Below are 26,827 nucleotides of genomic sequence, written 5' to 3' on the forward strand. Positions count from 1 at the left end.
TAGCGCTATTTTTAGCCTTTCATTGATAGAATTAAAGCGGCTGATTTCCGCGTAGTTTCATTTTGCTAGCGTGTGAAAGTTGCGCGATCTTATTTCAGAAATTGCCCCTCAAAGTAATCAGGACAGAAGTGGTCAAAATTGGACAAAAGAGACGGATTTAAATATTACAGGTGCAAAGGTTATGTTTCTCTCTCGTCCACATATACTCTCTGCAGTATTAAAGCAGCCTCTCAGTGATAAACCTAAGAGCTACACTGAAGTTGGCATTTTAATAAATGCAAGTTATCTTTGTGTGCTAAAAATGCTCATAAAGTTCATGTAGATGGCAATACACATTCTCTTTTTTGCCAAATAAATTAAAAGCATGTTGAAATCATCAATGTCTTCCCTCTTGCTGTATCAAAATCTCATCTGGCTTTCCTCAGGGATGGTCCCAATAATGTGCTTAAAGTCAAATTCAGTTTGTGCATGATTACATGTCATGATATAACTATTTTTTTAATACTGTATCCTAAATTATGGATAATTAATACATTAATAAGATAATACATTTCTGGAGTGTTAAAAATTTAAAGAAAAAATAACAACAAGAACCGTACTGAACCGAGAACTGTGACCATAGAACCGTGATACGAACCGAACCGAGGGTTTTGTGAACCGTGCCACCCCTACTGTTGACTTAACATGTAAATCACTCGCACTTGCCGCCTCTTCCGCGTGTGATGTGAACACACAGTAAGACATCCTTTTTTTTCTGTGTTATATAATGGCGCAAATACCAGTCACAACACAAGCGCAAATATTAGTAAATTGCGTTGCGTAAATGAAATACTCTCCTCCCATAAATATTGCATCGGAAAGGGTAACTCGTAGAAATGCATATGCAATAAAGTCAGTTGCAAAAATAACTAAACCACACCTTTTCAGCGCTAATTTTCACTGCTGAAATGCCGTAGATAGGCAACTCCTGAATTTGTGGCATGAAAATTGCATAGATTTTTTTGCAGTTTTGTACTTGATATTATTGTTGAACCTAAATGTCACTGTGAGGGTTGTTTGTTTTGGATTGTTTGCTTGCATGTCCCCTATAATCAGATCAAATCATCCCTTGTCAATGTGTTCACAGGAATGCTGACCTTGAGACAGATGTTTTTGCTTTGGTCTTTAAATAGTGCATGTTCAAATGTCCCTCATTGCAGTAAAGTTTTAAATGTTCTGCATGCGGTCAGGGCTTGAGGGGTATGATATGATTTATAAATAGCTGTCGGCTTTTGTATTTTACACTACAGTACCTCGCAACCAAAGCGATCCTGTGTGGCTTCCTACTTACCCTCTGAAGAATTTCTGGCTCTTCTCATCTCCAAAAAAAACTTTTTCAAAGTCACCAATTTCATATCTGTAATTAAACATTGTATGTCGAAAACATACGGTTATGGAATTCCGATACAAACAACAACATTCCTAAGCCAAGCCAGCCGCTTGAGAGAAACTTTAAGAGAATGTTTAACTTTAAAAAGCAAGAAAAGCTACTTTAATTTGAAGGATTGATTTATTTTGAAACATTGCTGCAATGTTAGGGCTTGTGGTTATGCCAGGCTAGTGGTTGTTAAAGTTATTGTGGTGCTTTGTGATTATGAGTCCTAATGATCCTCTTATAAAGAAAACAAGCTTGGCGTCGATACAAACCGAAGGTGACTGTTTAGTTTTTTAATCGCCTGCTCTCTGTTTAATGATGTTTTTCCATAACTGGCCCACGCTAATAAGTCCTTTGTTTATGTTTGCATTTCTGCGTCTGCTTTAGTCTCCAATTATTTCTAAGCCTGATGACCTGAATGACTCGTCTGGAGTCTGGGAATCTGACCCACAGAATATCGCAGCGATTACTGGAAGTTTGTTGAGGTGCTAATTGGCCCTGAGGGGTTACAGAGCACAATTTCAGATGAAGCGAGATGCAGACCAAAGCCAGGAATGATGGTGCCATACTCGGCTGTGGGTTAGCAGGGCACTGGGGCGTTGTTTAGAAGAGATCATTAAGCAAAATCCCCACTGAGTGATTCTGATAGAAGTGAGAACATTCCCTTGAATGGTTGAGGAGTTTATTTTTATTTATTTAGTTATATTATAAATGCTGATAGACAACAGTTTTTTTTTCAAGGGTTTGTCATTTGTTATTTAGCTAATTCAGCAAACAAACATGGGCTGATCGTAATAACATGACCCAATTCTTCACCATCAAATGCGTGATTGTGGTTGGCCAGTGGTGACGTTCTGGTGTTTATATTCCCAGAAAAAGAACTGCCTGAAACTAATGACACATCCTTAGCTGCAAACATTCTCAGAAATAAAGATACGAAAGTTGTCACTGGTATGGTACCCTTTCAGTACAGTGTTTATAAAGATACATATTGGCATCTCAAGGTACATATCTGTACCTAAATGGTACATTTTAGGGTCTTTTTAAAGGGTACCATCCCACTGACAGCTTTCATACCTTTATTTCTGACAGTGTACTACAAGTCATCTCTGCAATTTAATACTTTCATGTTCGACTGCTTGCATTTTTGCATTTGGCAGATGCTTTTGTCCAAAGTAACTTACAGCTACAGTGCAACTTTTGTCAGTCTAGTTCCTTGGGATTCAAACCTGTGACCCTGGCATTGTTAGCACATGTACACAAGCACACATAAATAGACTAAAATAGCGTCCTCATATCCTGTGTGTCAGCAGTATACCTACAGTACATGTGTGTGTGTGTGTACCTGGTAATTATCACGTTGTGGGGACCAATTGTCCCCATAAAGATAGGAATACCAGTATTTTTGTGACCTTGTGGGGACATTTTGATGCCCCTATGAGGAAACAAGCTTATAAATCAAACAAAATGAAATGAAATTGAAAATATGAAGTAGTAGAAAGTTTTCTGTTATGGTTGGGGTTAGGGAATGGGGTAGGTAAGGGGAATAGAATATACAGTTGATATGGTATAAAATGCATTACGTCTATGGAATGTCCCCACAAAACATGGAAACCAAAATGTGTGTGTGCGCGTGTGTGTGTGTGTGTGTGTGTGTGTGTGTGTGTGTGTGTGTGTGTGTGTGTGTGTGTGTGTGTGTGTGTGTGTGTGTGTGTGTGTGTGTGGTTGAAAAGATGTATGGTCACTCACATTATCAAGATCTCAGTGCTGACAGAAGCCACTTAAGAGGCTCTTGATGAATAACAGAGGAACTGAGACATGGGATAAGAGATCACTTTCATATCCTCTGTCTTGACTCTTGACCTAATATAGCCGGCTCAAAAAGTCCCTCTAGTGAAAAGGAATAGTCGGTTAGACTCATTCGCATTACTGTACATCACTGGTGGGTAGTTGTGGCCCCAATGGTTATAAAGTTGAGTCTCACGGTCGGCAAGTTACGACTGAGGTGCGCTAAAAACCCATATTGCTCCCCATTAGCTGCTTCAGGTGTGTGTGTGTGTGTGTGTGTGTAATGCAGAGGTCACATTTCGAACATGGGATACCATCATACTTCACAATCACGTCACTTAATTGTACTTAATTTGGTAATGACTATTTATATCTAACTTTATTTAATTTATTATCACAAGTAATCATAATTATCCCTTATTATTGTATTAAGATAATGGTCTGTCTCCTTGTAGGGACTTTTAAGGTTATTTTTTTAACTTATTCTTGGATATTCCAAAGATCTCTTCAGGATAAGCATGTGTGTTTTATGACTGTTTGCATATTTATAAGTCTATCTTCCCACATACACCTGAGGCTTTAAATGCAAGCTGCAGGTTGTTGTTGTGCAAGATTTATGAAGTTTAAAGGATGTTAGACTCAGTGTGCGGGTGAGGAGCATATACAGTATGCCATATTATTAAAATAGGATTTATTACACTGTAAAAATGTCTTTGCTGCCTTAAAACTTTTGTTAAATAAACTCAGATTTACAAATCATGTCAACTTACTATTATTTATCTTGACAAGAGATGAGTTGCTTCTTTCAAATATATTTTGTAAGTTATTAGGGATGCACCGATACTGGTATCGGGTATCGACCTCCATACCACATTTTCTAAAGTACTCGTACTCGTTAAAAGCCCCCCGATACCAGGGATCGATACCACGGTCTGAGAAATGTCTATGTTTGAGCGACGTGTAAGGGGTTAATGCCTCTTGTGTTGTCCAAAGAGGCAGAGTTTACAACAAACTGCAGGGCTCCAGACTGACCCCAAATGGTGGCATTTTGCCCCTAAAATTTGAGAGTGTGCCACTGAGTTTTACATCCAGTCGCACATGTGCAACCAGTAAATTTGACCTTTTTTTCCAAAAGTGCACAATAAAATGTGTCACTGAATTTGAAAAAACACATTGTACTTTCTGCATCTATCATTAAAGTATTTAGTAATACAGTGGAAATTAGTAGAAATGTGAATATTTGGTTAGCATGTTGATTTACGGTGTGTGCCCCTAAATTTTCTGGTTGCGCCCCTAAAATTTTCAGTTGGGGGCCACTGTGCTCCTAGTGAAAAAAGTTAGTCTGGAGCCCTGAACTGGAAAACTAGTCCCTTGTTTTTTTGTTAAATTATATGACTAAAGCTGTTACCTGTCAATTTAAATCATGTCTTTTATTTAGTACTCGGTATCGGTATCGGCAAGTACTGAAATGCAAGTACTCGTACTCGTATTCCAAAAAAGTGGTATCTCTAGTAGGGATGCACCGATAGGATTTTTTTGGGCCGATACTGATTTAAACAGACAACTTCTGGCCAATGCCGATACCGATATTAAGCACTTGTATACAATACTACCTCCTCTTGATATTTCTGCAGAACACTCATTGCAAATGGCGATATTTTGTTTTGGTTTTTATCTGAGATTTTAAAGAAAGACCAGACCACAGACATTTTCCAGAAATAATCTAGACCGCATGGATCAGTTGAATGAGTAATCTCGCATGATTAACTACGTGATTTATTATTTTTTCTGACAAACTATAATTTATACAACTTATTTTGTTTTGGGAAGTATTTAATTATTTTGATAATTATTGTTAAAAATGCTGGATTATGCAACAGACATGCACAATCGGTATCTGCCTTTCTCGTGCTGTTGCAGATATGCCGATGGTTTCAAATTCATCAAAAATTGGCCGATAAATATCGGCGGCCGATACATTGGTGCATCACTAATCTCTAGTCAAGATAAATGATAGTAAATCTGAGTTGATTCACCTAAAAATTTTAAAACTGCTAATAATTTTTTATAGTTTAGAGATATCTGAACCGTACCGTAATTTGAACTCTTGCACCCCTAATATTAATGCTTGTGTTGTCCATTTTTTTTAAATAATTTTAAGTCATCTTGAGGCCCCCTGGAAAATCTGCTGATGCCCCCCTGTGGGCCCCAACCCACTGGTTGGGAAACACAGGCATAGGGTACATCGTAGATTTTCCCCAGAAGTATAAATTTACTTTAGTGTTGTGCATGTTACCTTTTCATGGTTTGTGATTGATCTGTGGCAAAACTAGATGTGACTTTCTACTCAAAAGATGAGAAAGCATTTCTTTCTTCGAATGTCCAGTTCATCTTTCTTACCTCATACTGAGAAAGTTGAAGATAGCTGAGAAATATAGCAGGTCCGTGTTGATGGATGAGTTATTTATTCAGCAGATCGCAGCGGTTTAGACATAACTGTTACGCTGGTATGAATCTTTTTCATTTTAAAACATAGTTTTGTGTGTATGTATCCCCAAAAAAATATTTTCACATAATGCATTGCTGTCTTGTTTTATTAAATAACAAAAGTTTTATGTAAGCAACTCATAATGGCATTTGTCTTTACAGGAGAATCCACTTTTGTTGATGACCACGGACCCCCTGCACCGAGGGTAAGTGCATTGACCCGTCAGGCTTTTTTTATTTCAGTCTTGTTTTCCTCCAGTTTAAAATTTACTAGATGGAACATTCCTCTCTGCAATTTTCCTGTTATTTTAACCTTCTCATACTGCATAGGAAATCATACCAAAACATATTGTTTGGCTTAAACTCATTTCCTCAGATTTGACAGTGACTGGAAGGTCAAATACTCGGGTGCACAAACCGAGACTCGCAAACATCCATAAACATTTACATTTGAAGAGTTCGTGAAGTGGTTTGACAGAAAAATTTTTTTTCCTGTGTTCATGCATTTCCTGTTGAAACAGGACATGTCAGAGAGCTTTTCCTTTTTTAAAAATAGTCTTAGTTTTAGTTTACCTTGCTGCCTAGCTAAAAGTATGTTTTAATGGCTAGTGCTGCAAGTCGGTGACAGGTGGTATTTACTGTACTGTATAACTCAAAGGGCAAGGAGATTCTTATTTTAGCGAGTGATGCATGGGTCAAAAATGTGTGCATGTCTCTTAGACTAGATTTACACTGCAGATCTTGATTCTCGATTCTGATTTGTTGCCTGTATCCAATTTTTTTACGCCCTGCTTACATCATCTTTTAAAAGCATCTCGTATCCGATATAAGCATTTACACTAAACACTTGGCAAAACAATTCAAGGTAGACATACTGACGCGGAACAGCTTAAACCACAGAGGAAGTATTCAATAGACACAGACAAAATGATTATACAAGATTAAAGAGCTTTATTTCTGTAACAAGACCTTAAAACGTCAACATTACTCAACTAAGTGGAGCTGTCATCCTCCAATGCGCTGCTAAGAAGAGTCATGTGATCGCGGGTGGTGTCCACCTGAGTTCACGTAATTTGCCAGTGTCGCAGTTTCAATGAGCACCACATGCCTTGACATGGGAATATCCATTCTGTCCGGTTACGTGCTTTTTTCCTACTTTCACGTCCATGGGTCAAATCCGATCTGTGCCACTAAAAGGGAAAAACATTGAGTCAGTGGCAGTGTACATGCGGGCTTAAATTTTAAGTTAATATATAAAAAGCTCATATGCAAAACCCTTTAAGGGTGTCTGACATGTTTTATTGTAAATTAGCATTTTTTTGTCAGGCTCTTATTTTTTGGTTCAGTAATTTCACTTTAGTGGCAATGTAAAGGTTATTAGTCAGTTATTAAAATGCCTTATTTTCACAAATGCCCCTTCATTTCATATAACAAATTTGACTGTCCTCCACAGCAAAACCCTCTAAGTACCAAAAATCTCCTAAAATTCTCCAATCACTCTTCACTGTCCTTAATTCTGAATAAAGGTAAAAGGTTAAAAAAATCTGTAAGTTTCTAAATATATTCTGTAACTTTCCTTTAACCGGGTAAAAACTCTTGCAGCTTGACAATTATAATCCAACATACGCGTGACGTTGTTTATGGGATTTTCCTGTGCATTTAGAGAACTGAAAAATCATTGTAGCATTCATTGGATTCAGCTAACACACTGGTTTTTCTGAAGGGCCTGAGGCCGGGAATAAGTATTTGATAAACGTATAATACGTGCTGAGAGAATTTGGTCAACATCATGATCTCATTTTTGACGGCGGTGGCGTTTAGCAGATTTTGCATTTGAGCTCTTCGTATCTGGTAAAAGTATTAACTTTTAGATGTACGTACACTAGCAACAACATTTTTCTGATTTCATGAGTCCTTAGGAAGTTTAGCAGACGATTTGTCCAGAGGGATACCATTTACTTAAGGAGAGCTGCTGTGGTCATCAGATAGCATTTCAAATGAATGTAAAAGTCGTCTGCTGTGACCCAACACACAGCTGGTCAGCTTATCAGCACTTCCTACAATGGAAAACCACTTGATTTGTATTTGTCGGAAAAATAGATTGAATTGAAAGGACAAGCTTGATTTTGGATGAGTACATCCAGTGTCATTACACGCAGTCTGTAGAATAGGTTAAACAGAGTGAACGTTTCAGCTGGGTTTACTCAGAAGACAAACGTTTGCTGTATTTCATAATAGTAGGGTTGAGGCCATCACTGTGGTTCGTCTATGGTTTCTACAGAGACTTGCTGAAAAATGAGTCATTATATACCCATATGTTACAGAACAGATTATTCTTAATATGAGAGTACCAAAAGGCCAACATGCACTTGTCACTACATGCTTAAGACAGAATGTACTCTTGTTTCAATTCCCTTAAGGTTTCTTCAGTTTTTATGTGTATTTAAATGTGTTTTAATGTTGCTTTGCCATTACAAAAATATCTTTAGCCTTCTTGTTAGAGCGTCCGATTCAAATCTCGTCGGGTGCGAGTAGGACTCATTACATTTCTATAAATATTTTATTCCAACAGTTACAAGAAATAGCTTAAAGGAAAACACCACCGTTTTTCAATATTTTACTATGTTTTTACTTCAACTTAGATGAATGAATACATACCTATCTTTATTCAGTGTGCACTTAGTCTTTGTACAGTGTATCATGAATGTGTTAGCATTTAGCCAAGCCCCATTCATTCCTTTGGATCCAAACAGGGAGGAATTTAGAAGCCACTAAACACTTCCATGTTTTTCCTGTTTAAAGATGGTTACATGAGTAGTTACACGAGTAAGTATGGTGGCACAAAACAAAATGTGGCAAACTTAGTGCTCTTCCGCCATACAATATAGTTCTCATTTTTTATCCGCTTAAAAAATCGCCACGTTTTATTTTGTGCCACCACACTGACTTGTGTAACTACTCCTATAACAGCCTTTAAATAGGAAAAACATGGCAGTGTTTGGATCCTAAGTAATGAATGAGGCTAGGCTAAATGCTAACACATTCACCACGCGCTGTACAAAGGCTAAGTGCACGCATTGAAAAAAGATATGTATTAATTTGTCTAAGTTGAGGTAAAAAATAGTAAAATATTGAAAAACGGTGTGTTTTCCTTTGATACATTGAATAGTCAATATAAGCCTGTAGTTCAACAATTATTTTCATAAATTAGAATTTTTGAAAAACTCCCTCCCTGATTTTTTTCACCAATCGCACCCTGCTGGTACACTACATTTACTCGTTTAGATTGTTGTAGTCTGTATGTCTCTGTATTGAACTAAAATCAAATTATTTAAAGACTTGCTGTCATGCTGGAGTGATTCATGGATTGCATTGGGAACTGTGTGTGTGTGTTCACAAGCGGCTTATTTAGGAATTCTGGAATCTTGTGACTGTATATTAGTCTGGGCCTCTTGCTGATGTCCATTGAACCGGAAGGATGGTGGATGGTGTGGTTTTAAATTATCTCCATCATTTTAATCTCTCACGACCTTTCACCCCGGTAGCAATGTTGTAGCTAATTGGTGTAATCTACTCAATGCAGTTGGCTACTGACCAGAGTGAAAATGGCCTTTGAAGAAGCTATTTATTTTAATAGAGATGTCTTCTAACTTCTTGACTTAGATGATAATATTGTAAAAAGCCTAAAAGGTGTGACCAGGACCTGGTGTAAAAGAGAAGTCGATAGATAGATAGTTTTTTCACTGAACTGTGTAAGCCTGAAGCTCTTTGAGTCTGAGCCACAAATAAAGACAAAGATGAGACTGTGTGAGCAGCTGTCTGATACAGACAACACAAAATAGGGGAAGGAACCTAAAGACCCAAACAGACCAGTGTTGGATGAAAGTGTTTTAGGGTTGATTTCATAATGGAAGACAAACTGTTTTATTGTGTCTGGTTTTATTAAGGAGCAAGCATGTACTACTTGAAAGCTTCGCAAAGATCTCCTAAATAGGCATGTAGTTTAGAGGTGTTTATTATAAAGACTTTACAGAAATATCTGTTTTACCTGTATGTATTTACACTCACATAGTCATTTTGCAGACATTTTGATCCAAAAATGTTTTGTTCTCTAAAATGCTAAAAGCATATGTGGATTCAAACATAATAAGCAAATGTATACATTACATACATTATACGCAGAACTACATAAGTACACCACAAAGCACAACGGATATACAGTAGGCCTGTCTTTTACAACATAAAGCAAACAAGAAAAATTTGAAAAATTTGACTTTCTGAATGTTACATAATAATAATAATAAAGTCCAGTTTAATGTGTGCATGTATATAAATCTAACCCTAATGGACCAGGACGTCCCTGTAAATCTAGTTTACTGCAATAATATTTAGCGTGGATCTGTACTGTTTGCAAGCCTTTTTTTTGGTAGCTTTTACTCCCTCATAGTTCCAAAGAGACCCCAAGCCAGCAATGATAACAACCAGTTTTAACATCTCACAGCTGTGGATAAACAAACTTGGGCTCTATAAACACAAAATTCTCAACAGAAGTTTACAGATTTAGCAAAAAATTTACTTTTTGCTGGCTCAGATAACACCATATACATACAAAAAGACACGCATGCATACATGCACGCGCGCACACACACACAACCTTAAAATACAGCAGCTATGTCAGAACCATGATAGTCTAACGCAGGGTTCACACTAGACACGGTAGAGGCGGCAAGCGCAAGTGATTTACATGTTAAGTCAATGGAAAGACGCAAATAGGCATCCTGTGGCGTGGAACGCGCGAATTGAGTGTTGCCGCGGGAAACGCACGAGTTGAAAAATCTGAACTTTGGCGGATTTCCACGCCGCATTAACCAATCAGGACCTTGCTGCAGTAGTGACGTGATTACAGGAAGCGAGTCTCAGCAGAGTTCCAGAAGCCCCCCCCGACGAGAATTTCCGTGTGAATGTCTCGAATGACTAGAATTTCACGCGCGAATGAAGCGAGTAAACTCAAAATGTTCAGGCGTCCAACTACGCGCAAATAGCGCATTTTTGCCGCCTCTACCGCGGCTGGTGTGAATGCACCATAACCCAGGGGTCCCAAACTGAGACTGGTTTGGGCCATTTCTGAGATTGACATTTCATCGGAGGGCGGCAGAACAATTTTAACATTCAACAAAGTACAATATGACCTTCCGAGTATTTTGGAAAGTAAAAAAAACGCCTTGACTTGTTTTAACACACGTTGTTAGACGCGTCATGTGAACGAACCATAAAACGTTTAAATCAAATGAATATAAAACAAAGTGAATAAAAATCTTTCTGCGGCCAGATTATGTTATATTGTCGAAAGGTGATGTGGGCCGTGTAGAGGGGGAGGGCAGGCAGCAAATGGGCCACGGGCCTGGAGTTTGAGACCAATGGTCTAACCATATGTTCTGTACTTATACAGATGTGGCCTTTAAAAATGCGCGTTTCTGAGAGCAGAATGCCGCGGAGACTTCCGAAATTCTGCGAGATCCCGCAGAAGGGGAGTTCGGTGGGGGACGCAGGAAATATAAAAACCTGTAGAGGGCAGGCGTGTTTCATGTAGGCCATACTGACGACAATGTGTGTGCTCGACTTCATGCTTAGCGTATACTGTATGATATTGAAGTAACATGACACGGATTATCAATGTTTAGGCGATAGACTTTGATGTCATACAAATGCATGCTTTTTGGCAAACATTTTGTTGGCGAAGTTTTCTTTTGTCAGTTACATAAACAGTCACATATTCTTCATAAAAATCCGACTCTAACGCGCATCATTTGTCTTATTTTTTCCGTGTACTTACAGTAGAAGAGACGTGATGTATGATAATCGAGTCTTATAACAAAATAATTCGCGAAGACCTTTGAAGAGACCGAGCGCATTTACGCAATATCATTAACTAGTTTATCTAATTTTACATTTAGTTCATTTTTGCATCTGAACGTTTTAATAGCTTTAACATGGTTGTGTTGCACTTTTCTGCATTACTGAACAGTAGGCTACTTTTTATATTATCATGTTTCCATTTACATGGTATGAAACACGATAAAAAGTATGCATTGGTGTTTAATACATTTCACTGAGAATTTGTATAATATGTTATACTTTTGTACTAAGGAAATAAAATCATATTGTGAGTGTAAATATTCATAAATTGGAGGAGTTTCTGAGGTGTTTGTCATCGGCAAAATGTGCAGTTTCTTTGTTGCTGATTAAAAACCGTTGGCTATGTGATTGTTTAAAATTGACATTTTTTCTACTTATTATTAATTTATTTTTTGCCTACATTTACTCAAATAATATCAATGTGAAAATATAAGTAATTCATACTTCAAGTTAGGCGTAAAACTTACACATTTTTGATGTCAAATAGAAATAATAATAATTTGAAATATGCAATTATTACAGTTTAAAAAACTTAAATATATTACTCTGACCTTTTTAAATATATTGACTAAAATAATCTGTAAATGTAATACTTATATTATTAAGGCGTATACATCAAATAATATATGTACATTTTACACAAAATATCTGTTCTATTTTAAGTAATTTATTTTCCAACTAAAAAAATCGCATAACTGCATTAAGAGATTTTATTAAGTTACTTTAATCATTTATTTTAGAGATATTTACAAAGCCACTGAATCATTTTTAACAGTGTGTACATTATGACCTTACGGTAGACTATTATTAAATGCATATAAATAAAAATATGTAAAACTAAATAAAAAATATATCATACACGGACTGTATGTAAGCATACGTTTTCTTGTTCGGTGCACGTGGGTTTAAATGCCGTTTTTCTAAAGAAGAATTTTAAAACTTTATTGGTGGTAGTTGAGAAGAATTCCTTTTTCCATTTCTAAATCATTTTGAGCGCAATATAAATATATCATATTTTTATTCTTATTATATAAGAATACGCAATTTTTACAACATTTTTAACATATGGAAAATATACGTTAAGCATGTTGTGTGAATTTCCTAATTACAAGCTTTTGATAAAATTGCACCAAAACTAAACGTGCATAAAAACATAAAAAAGTAATTTAAATAAGCGAAAAATCTTTTTTATGAGCTCAAAATGTTGAATATAATGTGCTATTGCTGAAAATTGCCCATCTCTAAAGGAGAATATTCATCTTTAAAGTTGAAGAAACAAAAAAGTACTGACAAGCATTCTCAAATATAGCCTATATATTCTGCAAGCACTCAGTTGAGAAGAATTCCTTTTTCCATTTCTAAATCATTTTGAGCGCAATATAAATGTATCATATTGTTATTCTTATTATATAAGAATACGCAATTTTTACAAAATTTTTAACATATAGAAAATATACGTTAAGCGTGTTGTGTGTATTTCCTAATTATAAGCTTTTGATGAAATTGCACCAAAACTAAACGTGCATAAAAACATAAAAAAAATCATTTAAATAAGCGAAAAATCTTTTTTATGAGCTCAAAATGTTGAATATAATGTGCTATTGCTGAAAATTGCCCATCTCTAAAGAAGAATATTCATCTTTAAAGTTAAAGAAACAAAAAAGTACTGATAAGCATTCTCAAATATGTATATTCTGCAAGCACTCATTTATCCATAATGATGTAATTTATTTTTTAATAACATATTGTCGCTGTCGGGCAAAGATACTCTCTGGACACCAAGACCATGTCTATGGGTTCAAGAATAACAAAATATTGGCCATTTGAAACTCGAAAGTCATCACTTTATTTTGTCCCATTGTTTTCCATTTTGCGGGTGATAAAACTCCTGTGCACGTCGTTCAAATTCATTGAAATTTTGTTCACTTGTAGTTTAGCAAGTATGTATAATACAATTTCAATAATGTTTTTACACTGCACATCGTCTGAGGAAATCCGAAGTTGCGTCGAGGGGAACCAAGCTGACAGCCGCGACAGCAGAGATTGTCACGTAGTACCTACAAAAGGGTACCTGCAGCGATATCATTCTGGCTTGGTGGGATGTCAGCCAGCGAGAGTCCTCTGATTCTGGCCTTGTTCTTTTACTCCTCAGAGTCTAAAACCAGGAGGGCATATTAAGTATTCATTGTATTTTCATTTTAACAGAGCAGCTATGGTTGCGCGTTTCACACACCTCTCCAAACCACGTTGTTAACACTATGCTTGTTCGACTTCATGCGGCGCCACAAGAACCGACAGCCGGATGACGTCAGAGTACCGCGAGAATGATTCAAGAAATCATATTTCGCCTCGCTCTCGCGATACTGTGACGTCTTCTGGCTGTCGATTCTCGGGGCGCCGCATGAAGTCGAACAAGCCTATTGACAGCAGCAAAAGCTACGCATGCGCTTTTAACTTGTAAAACTCAAAGGTGTATGGGTAATGTAGTCTCTGCTCTCGGTGGGACGAATTAGGTAGCTTGCATTGTGAAGGGCGCTTTGAAAAGCGGCAGCGCAGCCAAAGGATTAAATTAAGCCTCTGATTTAAACAGATGTGCAAATGAGCGTTCTGGTACGCTAGAAGTACGTTCTGGGCGCAGGGAGAGGTGGTGGTACGCAAGAGCTATATTTGGAAGTGGCGGTACTGAGTACTGGCGCCTACCGGCCCACATTAAAGCACTGGCGGTAGCAAAGGTAGACGGCCCTTTGAAAAGCAAAAGAAAGCTGATAAAAATGAGAAACCCACACTGAAATAAATTGGAGTAGGATTTAGGCTACTTAACAAAATCTAAACATTTTTCACTCAGAAAAGGCTAGTAAATATAAACAAAATTATCAGCAGCTTTAACTTTATTACTTTTTTAATTTTAATTCACTCTTTGTTTCAGCGATGTTTATAAATATACTATATTTTTGCATTTTGATTACAAACTGTTCTACACTGAAAAGAAACTAATGTAATCTTCATGATTTAATCACGTAAAACACAAGTCTAAACACAAGCAGCACTTTTCTGAATGATGATAATCACAAACATCCCAGAGTTTGTAAACCAATTGTTTGTAAACATATTTAATGCTAACTACTTAAAAATTCAGAAAATATTTTTTACAGTGTATAAATAAAAAGACATGAAGGAAGTTAATTCCAAAATGTAATTAATTGTACATGGTTTAGCTGCTTGTTTTAGCAGCTACCAGTGACACAGAGTCAAGAAATTAAAAACCACCCCTAGGTCTGCCAATTCTTTGCCAACCCCCAATGCTAATCGATCACCTCATCATCAGGGAATCAAAAGAAAACCGGTTTATCCAGTTTTCACCATCGCGTTGGGTTTTAATTTCAACCCTTGCAGTTTCTTTGTTAAAATGCAATTTAAGCAAATAGGCCTAATACATACGCTGTATGTTATTTTAAATGAATGTTTATAACTTATAAAATTAAGTGGATATCAGGTAACTTAATTTGACATATGTTGATATAACCTAGGCTCTTTTTGTTATGAAACATGTTCAATGGTTACAGTGCCTCATGGTGGGGTTGAACCCCTGGTTCAGTTTACCCCATCTGGTTCACTTTGCCCCACAGCCACCGTTTTGGGAAACTGCCTAGCTTAGTAATTCAGGCTAATCTTTAGCTAAATCATTCACATGGTTTTATACATTAGCCTATCACCAATATTTATGGTATAAATATTTAGACCTGGATAAATCTACTTTGACATAACAGCCATTATACCTGGTATGTATACATTTTACTTTGATAGGATAAAAACTTTTTTTTTTTTTTTTAAATCATACTTTAATCATAACTCTTTAATTTGTCCTTCTCTTTAACATAGCCAAATATAAATTATGGTTGCTACCTGTATTTGTGGTCACACGGCTACAAATCTGTATGGTTGCCTAGATAAAGGGGGTGGGTCAACTTACCCACTGGCTCACTTTGCCCCACTCTCCCCTACTTGGTATTGAGAAACGGGCATTGTTTATCGAAGCCGGAGCGCGAGCTACAAACTACAGAGCGAGTGCGCGGGTGCACAATGGTGAAAGAGCAACACACGATGTAAATAACTTAACCAGTGCTCGCAGTACAGACACTTTATATTTTAGCGTACTGCGTACCTTCACTTTCTTTTGCGTGCCACCACTTCTCATGTTGCTGGTACTTTGCCTTAAAGAGTCAAAGGGCGTTTCTATGTGGCGCTGCGCAGACAGTTCGGCAACGAAGACATTAAAGTACCGCGAGAGCAAGTCGAAATGTTACAAATGGTCCGACTTTACCTTTGCTCTCGCGGTACTCTGATGTCATACGCCGACCAGTCAGCGCCGCACCATTTAAAGTCGAACACACAAAGCGTCAAGGCAGGGCCGCTGGAAGTCATTTTGAACAAGGGGTGCTGTGAATTTTTTTAACCAAAAAACCTATGAGCCTATAGGCCTATTTAAAATACATTTTAAAAATAAATACATTGAGATTTACTACTTTATTGTCATACACTTCAGGGCACACAGCCAGGGTCTGAAACACACAGACATCATCAGTTCTCAGATGAATATGCGCTATTCAGAAGCAAAAATACTTATCCCAGGGGGAATTACTTTCGTTACAATTTACATACAACATATAATATTATAACAACATATAATATTAATTAAACTTCACAGTTTTCAATGTCCATGCGGACGAACATATTTTACTTTCGTTTTTAAGTTAAGATCACACGTCGATTAACAGATGTAAAATATTCTCACATTAACATACCTAGTATATTTTTATATAGATCTTTTTTTACTAAATAGTACTATTACTGTCTTTTTTAAACATATAAATAATTCATAATTTGAACAAAAATAATAATGGGTTTAGTTCTGATATTGTATACTTTTATAAAGAAAAACATGGTGTATAATTACATTTTTAGAATAGGCTTTATATAAGGTTTGTACTGTAAAAATACTTTATTTGTTACAAACAAAAGATAAAGAATTTACAAACGTGTGGAGAGCCATTTCAGCACTTGGACAGCGAAATGTTTTTTTTAAAAGCATTACTTAAAATGTTTTCTCATCTCACCATATCTACAGGTGCAGAGTCATTATATACAATAAATCCGTTGGGTAGCATTTAAAAAAAAAAAAACATTTAAAAGTAGATGCATTTGTTTAAAGCAAAGCATTTATTTACTTAGCTACAGATGAAGCAGCTATTTAAGCCTTCTAACGTCTCATAATTGGTCATCATTTATGTCCAAGAGACTCAATAATAATCTGTTACATTTTAATCCTTTAATTTTATATATTAAAAAGCGTTTTTGTGCTGCTGCGCATCCATGTAATAAACAAACCCGCGTTGTCATTCCGTTAATACGCATATTATTAACGCGCTCTTTACTCGAACAGAAAAAACTCGCCTCGCGAATTGCGCCGGTTGTATAATAGAGATTCCAAAGTCTCTCATGAGCTAGAGGACTAATATCCAGGGAGTTCAGTATTTCTGTGTGGGCATGCATCAGGGAAAGGTGTGTGAGTCTTTTCTGGGTCATGGTGCTGCTGCATACCAATGTCTTCAAAAGATGCAAGGCGGAGAAAGTGCGCTCGGATGAGGCCACGGATAGGCACAGTAATGAAATTAAAATCCAAAATACACGTAATAACCTACGTGTGTCAAAAATAATTTCCTAAAATATTCATAAGTAATATATCAATTGTGCAAAATATTTTAACTTAAAAAAAAATATATTTCTCGCCTTCCCGCGACCATGCGTCAAGGTCTGGAGGAAAATGATACCTGCCCGGATCCCACGCACGCATCTGCAGTTATATACATTTTACAAAACCAGTATTCATTAGATTTTAAGAACTTTTTTGCCACTTTTAAAACTGTAAAACTAAATAAAAAAGATATCATATGCCGAATAAGCATGTAAGCATATGTTTTCTTGTTCGCTCCACGCAACACGGGTTTAAACGCCGTTTTTTTCTAAAGAATAATGTTTACACTTTATTGGTGGTGGTTGAGAATAATTTATATTGCTTGCAGAATAATGTATATTGCATTTTAGCGCAATATAAATGTATCATATTGTTATTCTTAAATTAAAGAATACTAATATATTTTTTACAACATTTTTAACTTTAAAACATACATATAAAGATGCTTTGTACAATAGCTTTGCTTCTGACAACAATTTTCTGTAATAAATCAGTAAATGAATCACAAAATGTGTTGAAAGTGGCGAATAAAATGCTTGTCAATTCAAACAAAGGTGTATAAAACCGCTTTAATTAACAATAACTAAACTGTGCTCTTTTGCATACCTCTACTTTTCTCATGTCTTTCTTTATACCACCTTTATCTTTTTAAAATCTTGCCACTTTTAGAAATAATTTGTTTGCATTTTTTGTATACTGCACACTTTATTTGCATCAACTATACCCATAATAACATTTTCTACGTTTTTCTTTCAATAAAAATAAACATATTTATTATTGTCTTAACTTAAAACTTTGTTTTTTAATTTATAAATTAGATTTTATATAAAAAAGTTTTAAAAGTGTTGACTGCGAACGTCTGAGATAAGATATCTGGAAGGACAATAATAACAAGGATAATATACGCCTATAATATATGTACATTTTTAATTAAAATGTCTGTTCTATTTCTAGCCATTTATTTTGTTTTGACCAACTAAAAAATACATAAGTGACATTAAGAGATTTTATAAAGTTACTTTAATCCATTATTTTAGTAATATATTTACAAAGCCACTGAAAAATATTTTTATTGTTATGAATAACGGCTGAAAGGATTAAAAAAAATCATAACTCTGACTGCCTATATGCGCAAGAAAGGTATTATTAAAGTTTTAAATATGTAAAACTAAATAAAGATATCATATGCCCACTGTACAGTATGTAAGCATAGGCCCATGTTTTCTTGTTCGCTCTGCGTGGGTTTAAACGCCGTTTTTCTAAAGAATATTTTTTTTACTTTATTGGTGGTGGTTGAGAAGAATTCCTCTTTCCATATGTATAGCATTTTAGCGCAATATACAAGTGTCATATTATTGTTCTTAATATATTAAGAACAATAATACTAATATATTTTTACAACATTTTTAACTTTAAAACATGTATTTTTATACCACATGAATCTCTTTAAAATATTAATACTTTTAGAAAAACGGACATAATTATTAATATTATAAACAAACAATGAAACGGTGTCAAAATTCGACAACACAAATAATTAAGATATTCATTGTAAATAGAGTTAAGGGTATTAGGCTCACACTAAATTCTTTGTTGCACTTAGTATAAATGCCCATTGCACGTACAGTCATCTTAATATATGTATGCGCTGTTATGCTGGCAAGAAGGGGTTGACCTCACTTTGCTGTTTTAATAGAAATATTAAATATTCAGCAATGCCCTTATTAACTTCTGGAAACAACCGCAATGACAACGCATATAAAAATGTAGTTTTTTATGCGCCACCTGGTGGATTTTCTGTGAAGCGAAACACATTGAGGGAAAAGGGAAAGTAGCCCCCCCGAAAACACTTGCAGAATTCTGCGTGACTCCGCGAGACGATTTGGCGAATGCCGCGGGAGAAAACGCGCGTTTTTAAAGGCCACATCTGTAGCTACTTTGAGAAATAGTGTATATACAGTATCACAGTATTTTGGATAATAATATAGGAAAGCATACTGTACAGTACAAGCAGCCGTTTCCTTGTAGTGCAGTATAGTGATGAGGATGTTTAAAGAAGACATACAGGTATAGAAGTGTGAATATGTTCATATGGAAAGATGAGGATAAGAGGATAGCAGACGAATGGAGAGAGAGATAAATGGAGAGTGACTGAAGGAGAAGGGTTGAGGATGAATTTTAAAGGCAGCTGGGCTAAGACAAGGCCTCTTATGTCTGTGTGCAGGAGAGAGGGAGCTGAAAAGAGGGCATTCTCTGTGAACTTGAACAGTATTTGTTATTTTGGGAGAGAGCACAGTTCTGAACCCTGAGTCTGTGAGAGCGATAAAATAATTAAAGGCAATGTGGGGACATGACAGGAGGAGGTGTTGTTTAGGTATTAACAACAGAGAGGGAGTCAAAAGTGATAGTGTTGGCAAAAAGCCTTAGTTGTAAATCAGCCTTATCATACATATTCAATACCAAAAACAAAGCTCAGACGCCTACTCATTTTTCACTATTTTCCACATTTTAGAATAATTCTATTAAGTCATCAAAATTATGAAATGACATAAATGGAAATTTTGAAATTATGTAGTGACTAAAAACATCAGAATGATCTTATATTTATTATATACTGTAAGATCCTTCTTCCTTCCTTCCATTCTTTCTTCTGTCCTTTCTTTCTTTCTTCTTTTTCCTTCCTTCCTTCCTTCCTTCCTTCCTTTCTCTTTCTTTCTTTCTTTCTTTCTTTCTTTCTTTTTTTCCAATCTTTCTTTCTTCTGTCCTTTCTTTCTTCCGTCCTTTCTTTCTTCCTGTTTTCCTATTTTCCTTCTCCTTTCTTTCTTTCTTCCATTCTCTTTTTTTCTTTCATTCTTTCTTTCTCTTTTTCCAATCTTTCTTTCTTTCTTCTGTCCTTTCTTTCTTCCGTCCTTTCCTTCTTCCTATCTACCTTCCCCTTCCTTCCTTCCTTCCTTTCTCCTTCTTTCTTTCTTTCTTTCTTCATATCTTCCTCTCTTTTTTCCAATCGTTCTTTCTTCCTTCCTTCCATCCTTTCTTTCTTCCTATCTTCCTTCTCCTTTCTTTCTTTCTCCCATTCTCTTTCTTTCTTTCATTCTTTCTTTTTTTTCCAATCTTTCTTTCTTCTGTCCTTTCTTTCTGCCGTCCTTTCCTTCTTACTTTCTTTCTTTCTTTCTTCATATCTTCCTCTCTTTTTTCCAATCGTTCTTTCTTCTGTCCTCCTTCCTTCCATCCTTTCTTTCTTCCTATCTTTCTTCTTTCTTTCTTTCTTTCTTCCATTCTCTTTCTTTCTTTCATTCTTTCTTTCTTTTTTCCAATCTTTCTTTCTTCTGTCCTTTCCTTCTTCCTATCTTCCTTCCCCTTCCTTCCTTCTTTCCTTTCTCTTTCTTTCTTTCTTTCTTTCTTTCTTTCTTTCTTTCTTTCTTTCTTTCTTTCTTTCTTTCTTTCTTTCTTTCTTTCTTTCTTTCTTTCTTCATATCTTCCTCTCTTTTTTCCAATCGTTCTTTCTTCTGTCCTTCCTTCCTTCCATCCTTTCTTTCTTCCTATCTTCCTATCTTCCTTCTCCTTTCTTTCTTTCTTCCATTCCTTCTTTCTTTCTTTCTTTCTTTCTTTCTTTCTCTTTTTCCAATCTTTCTTTCTTTCTTCCGTCCTTTCCTTCTTCCTATCTACCTTCCCCTTCCTTCCTTCCTTCCTTCCTTTCTCCTTCTTTCTTTCTTTCTTTCTTCATATCTTCCTCTCTTTTTTCCAATCGTTCTTTCTTCTGTCCTTCCTTCCTTCCATCCTTTCTTTCTTCCTATCTTCCTTCTCCTTTCTTTCTTTCTCCCATTCTCTTTCTTTCTTTCATTCTTTCTTTCTTTTTTCCAATCTTTCTTTCTTCTGTCCTTTCTTTCTTCCGTCCTTTCCTTCTTACTATCTTCCTTCGCCTTCCTTCCTTCCTTCCTTCCTTCCTTCCTTCCATCCTTTCTCCTTCTTTCTTTCTTTATTTATTTATTTATTTATTTATTTATTTCTTCATATCTTCCTCTCTTTTTTCCAATCGTTCTTTCTTCTGTCCTCCTTCCCTCCATCCTTTCTTTCTTCCTATCTTTCTTCTTTCTTCCATTCTCTTTCTTTCTTTCATTTTTTCTTTCTTTTTTCCAATCTTTCTTTCTTCTGTCCTTTCCTTCTTCCTATCTTCCTTCCCCTTCCTTCCTTCTTTCCTTTCTCTTTCTTTCTTCATATCTTCCTCTCTTTTTTCCAATCGTTCTTTCTTCTGTCCTTCCTTCCTTCCATCCTTTCTTTCTTCATATCTTCCTATCTTCCTTCTCCTTTCTTTCTTTCTTTCTTCCATCCTTTCTTTCTTTCTTTCTTTCTTCCATCCTTTCTTTCTTCATTCCTTTCTTCTGTCCTTTCTTTATGCCATCCTTTCTTTCTTCCTTCTGTCGTCTTATTTATCTGTCCTTTCTTTCTTTCTATCTTTCTTTTCCTTTCCTCCTTTCCACATTTGTCTGCATTGGTCTGTTGTTGTCGCACTAATTGCATCATTGGCTTTTGTGCTTCTATTGGTTCTTAATCTGCCGGTTGTTGTAGGGAGATGCCACACAGCATGATTGTGTCTCTAAATTTCTGACACTGCCAGAATTTTGTCGGGGGATCATTTTGATCACAGCGCTCATTAATCGGCTGTCTGTGAACATGTCAAAATAGGGATCAAAACAGCAGATTTTAGTCTAGGATTCCAGGAATCTTTTAGGATTTCAAAATTTGTCCCAGACAGCTAAATTGTGTCTGGATTCTCACAGTGTGCACCAAGCTTAACTGTATGTTTATTTGTGTGTTTCTCTCTTTCTGTGTGTGTGTGTGTGTGTGTGTGTGTGTGTGTGTGTGTGTGTGTGTGTGTGTGTGTGTGTGTGTGTGTGTGTGTTTCTAGGTGCTGCCATTCCCAAGTCAGGTGATCTACAACAGGGTGGGCAAGTGCGGAAGTCGGACGGTGGTTCTCCTGCTGAGAATACTTGCAGAAAAGCATCAATTTAACTTGGTCTCCTCTGACATTCATAACAAAACCAGACTCACAAAGCATGAGCAGGTCAGTGGATGGGTGAGTGTGTGTCTGGGTAAACTAATGCCTTGTATCGCACCTTAAGACGGAAAGCATACTAAGATGTGAACTTGCTGATGTAATTAAGCAAAGCTGTTTGCCAAGGGAAATGCTCACTGGATGCCAATGGCAATGAAACGCATCCGAATGGCATTTATTGTGGAGAAAAACACACACTTTCTTCCTTTGCGGAAAGGAAATGAAAACATTCTGTCATCCCTCTTGGGTAGAGATAGATCACCACACCTCCACGCAGCTAAACCTATGAACACTGAAATAAATGTTGTTGATTAATTAATAACACTCATATATGTTTGTTGAACAAGCTGAAGAGAGAGGGACATAGGAAAAAGGTGGAGAAAGTTGAGGTGAGGACACTCACAATTCAGCCTGGACAGTATATAGTTCCTTTCATAATCCCAGAATAAACTGTTTTATATGCGAGTGATATATGAATAACATTTGGTGAGTGGGTTGGTTTGGTGTAAATACTCAAAGCCAATATTAAATGTTTACAAGAATCTGAATTTCAGAACACATGAGGGTTTCATTACTTAAAAAGACTTATGTGTTTGTTTGTGTAGAGAGCGGAAAACAGGAAGATGATAAAAAAGCCAAAGTGATTTTAAATGTGTTTTCAAAAACGTATAGAATGTCATTTATAAGTATGTAAACGTATATTGTACATTAAACAAACACCTATACGGATATAATATGTTCGATATCTCATGTAGACTGTAGGTACTTTTCACTCCATCCATGTCTATGATTGGACTGACATGCGGGTAAAGCATTGCATTAGCTGCTCGAAAGGTCATAGGTTCAATCCCAGCGAACACAAAAACTGATTAAAAATGTATAGCTAATGAACTGTAAGTCAATTTGGAATAAAAGCGTCTGCCTTTATGCATAAATATAATTAAAGGCAGCACTTAAAGGGAAAGTTCACCCAAAAATGGAAATTCTGTCATAATTTAAAAAAAATTTTAACACAAAAGTAGATAATTACAGAAATGGTTGTAACCACATAATTGACGGCACCTATTGACCTCCATAGTTGGAAAAAAGAAATACTATGGAATACTGTCAAATGTGTGCCACATCAGTGTCATGCTGCTGCTTGCATTGTGTATGTGACTAGTTTTAGCATGGCTACTTTAAAGAAGTTAAAATATAAAATGTTTTTTTATTATTAAATTATTGTTTCATAGTTTTAATATTATTTAAAGATTTTAGTAGTAACATAATATTAAAATAATATTAAAGAACGAGTAGGTGTGTCCAGATGTTTGACTGGTTACATGCTTTGTATACTCTTTATACTGCCAGTAAAAGTTGTTAAATCTTAAATTACCCAATAAACAACCTTGTTTACATGGGATCATTGACACACAAGTAACGTTTAATCATTTAATAAAACCATTCAATGCCTTGTTTAGGGAATTGTTAATTATTCAGTTGGCTCTTTTCATTATTAGTTAACATAACTTTCTCTGTGGGTGAAGCGGTGTAGTTTTTGTTTTTTCTGGCTGACAGCTGTGATTATGACTGATTACCTGCAGTATCCACAGGCTTGAAGCATCTGCAGAGTCTCTTAAATAAATGCAAATATCTCTAAAGAATAAGATCATAAAACTCTCATTTAGAGAAGGTTTGTGTTTGGAGTGTAGTCTCTTTTTGTTTAAAAGCTTTTTTAAAGAGACAAGTACAAATGAATCATCTATCTATTAAATGTTCATAACGTTCACATAATGGTGCGATGGTCCAGAACAAGTCTTGGAAGGTTTTCTTAAAAATAAGAGCACAACAGGATGAAGTTAGGAGAGGGGAACATTTTTTGTTTGGTTTCTTCACTTGACATTCATTTCAAATCCTTTCACCCATGTCCCAGAGATTGCCAGCTGTCATCAGAAGTGAATGATTTTAGGAAGTTTTTCACATACTGTAAGCATATTGCATGAAACCTCTCAGACAGTATGTAATAGAGTGCCGCAGGGATGTCATATTTTTGTAGGCCAACCCAGAAGTTAGCGGGAAGCTAGTTCCCTTGCAAAAAAGCACATTCATTTATTTATAGACTTTAAATTATCCCAAAAAATAAGCTCTGTGTTTAACAAAAGTTAAAGACACTAACACGTTTTGTCCAACAAGTTAATCTTCACAGATGAATAGAAATTTTATACATTTTGAAGTGTAAATGTGTTTAATATAAAAAGCCAAATTTAGACTTCAAAGGTGATAAAAGTTGAGTTTATCTGTGAAGATTATCTTGTTGGGCAAAAACATGTAACACCAAGCTTATTTTATATAATACAAAAGTCTATGGGAAAAATGAATGGTCTGTAATGAAGAGCCTGTGTCACGCTAACTTCCCGGGTTGGCCTACAAAAATATGTCATCCCTGTGGCACTCTATACAAGTGGTCTTCAACCTTTTATAGGCTGGGGACCCCTTAATGGATGTAAAAGAGGAGCAGGGACCCCCAGTACATGTTAGGACTGTATTTATTACTATTTATCATACATACTTGGTTATTATGGTTACGTTAAAAAGACTCAAAGAGAATAATAATTTTTGGAATACACACTGAAGAAAATTATTCATTAAATTTACACATTTTTTTAAGGTAAGTGGTTGCAATCAATTTATTAAAGCTACATTTAAACAAAAGTAAAAAAAATCTATTTTTTTCGTTTAAATGTAGCTTAAATAAATTTATTGCAACCACTAACCTTAAAATAATTTTTTTCAGTGTACCATTTTAATATAACTGAAAACATTATGTTGGGGGAATTTATATTATTATTATTAGCCTATTGTTGGCTACTTTAATTTTTCCATACATTTTTTTGCATTCAAACAATATTTGGAGGACCCTGGGTTATACCACCAAGGACCCCCTGTTGAAGACCCATGCTCTATACTGATACATACTGTAAATCAAAGGCCTCTAATGAGCCTAATTATGTAAATTATGCATTTGGTCGCACTCTTGTGTTATTTTATAATTATAATTTTAGCTTCAAGACACCAAACCAACAACGCTCTCCCACATAAACACACAACCTAAAGTGTTGCTTATGATGTGGTCACACCAACACCACCTATATCTTTACTTAAGTGGTACAGTGCAGGCCCTTCTGTGTGCACATAACTTACAGCACAGGAAATTATCTCATTAAGGTGATGTCATTACCACAGGCCTGTGTGGGCACTTGGGTTGTATGCTTTGGCTTGGATTTAGAGATTGATAAAAGATGTGTAATAAGAGTTTTTGGCACCAGCTTGAGTCCAGAGCTTGTTACACTTCTTACAGCTTTTGATGAGGTTGGTTGATGAGGATGTGGGGATCTATTTACCAATTTCATCCATGTGTATTGTTAAGGGCTTTAAAGCCACATTTCTGTCACATCATCCTATCACACCAGGCCCACATCACCCTTCCCCACATGGTGGTCTGTAGTATGCCTGTGTGTATGAAACTGTAATGTATATTTTGGGGCCACATGGGCTTTATCAGAGCATACTGTACCCACAGATGGCCCTCATTAAGGGACATTAAGGTAATGAGAAGTCAACATCATAAGATGACATAATAACTTTCCACTGTACCAATACCACCCATGTAAGCAATGGTGGGCTGGTAAAAAAAGTGCAGCGGACATGTGACCTGATTGCTTTAATGCTGGTTAGTTTCTCTAATGTGCTTGTTTGTGTATGGATTTGTTGCCAGGTGGATTTGATGAGAAACATTAGCACTATTCCTCAGCCTTTTCTGTACACGAGACATGTTCACTTTCTTAATTTCACAAGGTAAGCAAATCAGGATTTATTTATCTGAATTTATTTGGTCCAAGCTTGAATCCTGTTAAACTTTGTTTGTTATTAAATGAATGACAGACGTTGTGCTTATCCTCTTGGTCTCTGTCTTTCTTAGATTCAGAATAGATCAGCCTGTATATATAAACATCATCAGAGATCCCATTAACCGCTTCCTCTCCAATTACTTTTTCCGACGTTTTGGGGACTGGAGAGGAGAGCAGAATCACTTGATCCGTACACCCCAGATGAAAGATGATGAGCGATATCTGGTCAGTAACTCTCTTTAAATCTCTTCTTTTGCTCTGTTTTTAATTCCCACTTCCTTATATCACTTCCTTACATTTAAGTAACTATGTCTTCTATCAAATGCATGCATGTTTCTATTTATTATATGATATACTTGGAAATGGTTTCCTCTTTTTTGCTTTTTTGTGCTGTGCGTAAGTTTTATGGATGCACTGATATAAAATTTGTCCACCGATACCAATAGCTTAATGGTCATACGGTATTAACTAAATTTATTCATTTTATATTAATTCAATTCTGAAGATTAAATTTCCTGAATGTTATTTAT

At 35.9% G+C, this 26,827-nt stretch overlaps 1 protein-coding gene across 2 annotated transcripts in view; it reads left to right on the forward strand.

Moving 5' to 3' along the window:
* usta (uronyl 2-sulfotransferase a) overlaps positions 1–26,827 on the forward strand; it is a 74,128-nt gene that overhangs the window by 36,582 nt on the left and 10,719 nt on the right. Inside the window, exons 2-5 of one of the 2 annotated variants that reach the window (XM_065255954.2) lie at positions 5,852–5,895; positions 22,264–22,431; positions 26,165–26,244; positions 26,369–26,522. In XM_065255954.2, the coding sequence (XP_065112026.2) occupies positions 5,852–5,895; positions 22,264–22,431; positions 26,165–26,244; positions 26,369–26,522 (446 nt within the window). The remainder of the gene's footprint in view (positions 1–5,851; positions 5,896–22,263; positions 22,432–26,164; positions 26,245–26,368; positions 26,523–26,827) is intronic. The other variant, XM_065255955.2, reaches the window with a different exon arrangement.

Source organism: Paramisgurnus dabryanus, chromosome 12 (genome assembly GCF_030506205.2).
Source record: "Paramisgurnus dabryanus chromosome 12, PD_genome_1.1, whole genome shotgun sequence".
In the NCBI taxonomy this organism is placed as follows: domain Eukaryota; kingdom Metazoa; phylum Chordata; class Actinopteri; order Cypriniformes; family Cobitidae; genus Paramisgurnus; species Paramisgurnus dabryanus.